The sequence below is a fragment of the Cryptomeria japonica genome, chromosome 11, assembly GCF_030272615.1.
Source record: "Cryptomeria japonica chromosome 11, Sugi_1.0, whole genome shotgun sequence".
NCBI classification, from domain to species: Eukaryota; Viridiplantae; Streptophyta; class Pinopsida; order Cupressales; family Cupressaceae; genus Cryptomeria; species Cryptomeria japonica.
This window is the reverse complement of record NC_081415.1, coordinates 723,072,200-723,075,121: the sequence shown is the minus strand read 5'-3', so window position 1 is coordinate 723,075,121 and position 2,922 is coordinate 723,072,200. Positions and strand designations below refer to the sequence as shown.

At 36.4% G+C, this 2,922-nt stretch overlaps 1 protein-coding gene across 1 annotated transcript; it reads right to left on the bottom strand.

Moving 5' to 3' along the window:
* Positions 1-236: 236 nt before the first annotated feature.
* Positions 237-2,712, bottom strand: LOC131061377 (purple acid phosphatase 22-like). Its single transcript, XM_057995022.2, has 6 exons — positions 2,449-2,712; positions 2,071-2,362; positions 1,169-1,548; positions 866-1,054; positions 673-761; positions 237-564 (listed from the first exon to the last, which is right to left on the bottom strand). The coding sequence occupies exons 1-6, from the start codon at positions 2,578-2,580 to the stop codon at positions 381-383; spliced, it is 1,266 nt and encodes a 421-aa protein (XP_057851005.2). The 5' UTR covers positions 2,581-2,712; the 3' UTR covers positions 237-380.
* Between the last annotated feature and the right edge of the window lie 210 nt (positions 2,713-2,922).

The following is a 2,922-nucleotide window of genomic DNA, read 5'->3' as shown; positions in this document are numbered from 1 at the left end:
AGTCAAATGGTATCGTTTTTATTTTAAAATTAGTGTTTCCAAATCATTCCACAATGTTTTCTATGCCAACTCATATTTGGGTTTCAGACGTTCACCTGCTCAACTAAAACACGCTTCTTCCACGCCCATGGATTTTCTCCCGTGTTTTACAAGGCACCGTAATGATTATTATAACCACGACGGACACAAAAAATTGCTTAAAATCTGAGAAATGCATCAAATATAGAGAAACCAACTTTAACAATATCGATGGGAATTGAAGATGTTTAACAGTAGAAACAAATTTAAGAAGTGCTATCTATGGACATCAGAAATTAAAGTTATCCCATCATTTACAAAACCAGAGTTAGGACTGTTCTTTTATTGCGGGGATCTTAAAATTATGATGCACAGCTTGTTGAAGTGGCGAAGCTCTGAATCAAAACTTGGTCTGCTGCAACCGACTCACCATCTTCATTCCTATGCCATGTCCAATACGCATGCGTTGCATTCATTATTGTTAATTCACCATGCCCAAAATTTGCTTCTCTAAACAAAGATAATCCAGACTGGTTTTGCCCAAACCTGTCATGGTAACCAAAAAAGGAATAACTTTAACTGTTAAAATATGATGAGAATTAAGCCCATTATATTAGATTAGAATAGAGGAGACGATGTAGATGGTAAACCTACATTGAAGCAAGTCCTTCGCGGTTGCCTCCACCTCCTATCGTAATATGAAGAGCTCCACAGGGATCGGCCTCATTGTTATACACTCGACTCTGAATATGCAATACAATAAAGTATCATGTGTACCCACAAGTCCTAACAGGCTAAAAAATGTTTTTGATTGCTTTGATTTGATTGAAATTAATGAAATACTTACAAAGCGTTCGTATGCATGAACATGCCCTGCAAACACCATATCTACTTTTGCAGAATACAGCATTTCCTCCATGGCTACTCTCATGTCTTCTCCTTCTCCCTGATGAGCACTGTTTGTATTATACCAGGGTACATGCACCAGAGCTATAAGCCATGGTGTTCTTATTCTATCCACCCTTCCAAGATCCACCTTTTATCATAAATACCAATAAGCCTTGTTATTTCAATGGATTGTATTTCAATCTGTTTTTATATATATCCCTTTTAAGTATGTAGTAAGAGTATGGACATAGAATTGGCAGACCTGCAGCCAGTTGTATTGATCTGAACCAGGGCCGAAGTCTGCATAGGAGCCCAGCATTATTACATGCACACCTGCAACTTCAAATGAGTAGAAGAGATTCGAACTTGAGCCGCTTTGTTCGAATGGCATCCTCCATCTGGCATTGTATGCTCTGAATGGGTGGTTCATTATTAGTGGAATGATCTCTCTCTCATGATTCCCTTGGGTAACCATCCATGGCCTGCTACTTGCCAGAGGTTCTACAAGCTTGCCGAATGAGTCCCACAGAGGCTGGTATCTATCTGCATAGGAAAGGTCTCCTGGCAAAAGGAAAACATCATGCTCCATCTCTTGAATGTGTGCTAATGTGGACTTTGTCCAATCTGTTTGTCCCGGATCACCTGCATATCCAACCAATACCCAATGTTCTTGAACAATTTTGCCCTGAAGTTATCTTGTTCACAGTGTATCACATTGTCTGATGTTTTAGGAATCAACCTAATTTTTTTTTTCATCTGTAATCTCAAGACAATTTTAAAAATAAGATGGATTATCAAGTGGGTTAGTAGTTTATGGGTAGACACTCAACAACAAATAGTTACTCTTAAATTTGACTCTTAGCTGACCCCTCAGAAAAGCCTATCATGATATCAGAGCTCGTCCAATAGATCCAGATAAGATTAGAAGCCCTGCAATGTAATGCAGAAGTGTTGTAAAATGAACCACAGATGAATAATCAATAGACCAATCACCACATAGAGTCTAGATCAAAACTCCTACATTGATTCCCAACTAATGCATAACAGTTTTAATCAAACCAATCCTTATTAAATTACCTAAAATTAAAATTAAAGGGCATCAAAGTGTATTTGGGTGAAGATTAGAGCTAGATATCTGAGTGTGATTAATAGGTTCATACGTACCCACAATTGCAAAAGTGATGGGGAACTGTGAGGGTGGAGTTTTGAAATTGAATTCAGCCCCTAATCCCCCACAACGATAATAGTAAACTGTATTAGCTTGGAGTGGTCCAATCACCACATAGTGAATGCTACCAGATTTGTAGAATACATAGGAATAAGAAGTGCTATTTCCTGTTGCAGAGAAAGTGTATGATCCAGGGGATGTTCCATATTCCACCATTGAGGGCACATCAGAAGCCTTTGTAATCCATGAAACTCCCATATGATCAATTCCTACAAGAGAAATATGCACCTGCCCACCATAAAATCCATTAAAACGCTTGAAATGTAAGTGCTCAAGAATAAAAACGAAATTGTAATTGAAAGAAAATTTAGTACCTGATGTGTATCTTGGTCTGTGTCAGCTTTAACAGAACGGAAGCCAAAGGATACAGATGCATTTATAAATAGCAAATAAAACGGATTACAGAAACCCATACCCATTTTTCCTGCTTTTGTTGCAGTATACATTACGCTGTGGTGTTGAATGGACTTGTAATGCAAATGGAATGCTATCAAGTCACGAAATGTGAAAGCGGATTTGTATAGCTGGATCTTTCTCTGTTTTTTCTTTTAATTTATTGACCTCTCAATACCTGTCAATTGTGAATCTAGAAAATAACAACTTCGCTTGAAAATTGAATAATGAAATTGAAAATCAAAGCATGAAAGTAAGAGGAATTGAAGTATGAAAGAAATAAGATTCTTCTTTTAGTTAATTTTTTTTAATTATTTAATTAAGCTAAATTTTAATTATGTAATTTAATAATTTTCTTTCTAATATTAATTAAATAATTTTAATATTTAAATAAT

What these genes read in the sequence shown, in the direction of transcription:
- LOC131061377 (XM_057995022.2), bottom strand. Translation starts at nt 2,580, where the DNA reads ATGTATACTGCAACAAAAGCAGGAAAAATGGGTATGGGTTTCTGTAAT. An exon ending in CATCACTTTTGCAATTGTGG is followed by an intron (nt 1,549 to 2,070) that starts GTACGTATGAAC and finishes TTGGATATGCAG; the next exon opens with GTGATCCGGGACAAACAGAT. An exon ending in ATCAATACAACTGGCTGCAG is followed by an intron (nt 1,055 to 1,168) that starts GTCTGCCAATTC and finishes TTATGATAAAAG; the next exon opens with GTGGATCTTGGAAGGGTGGA.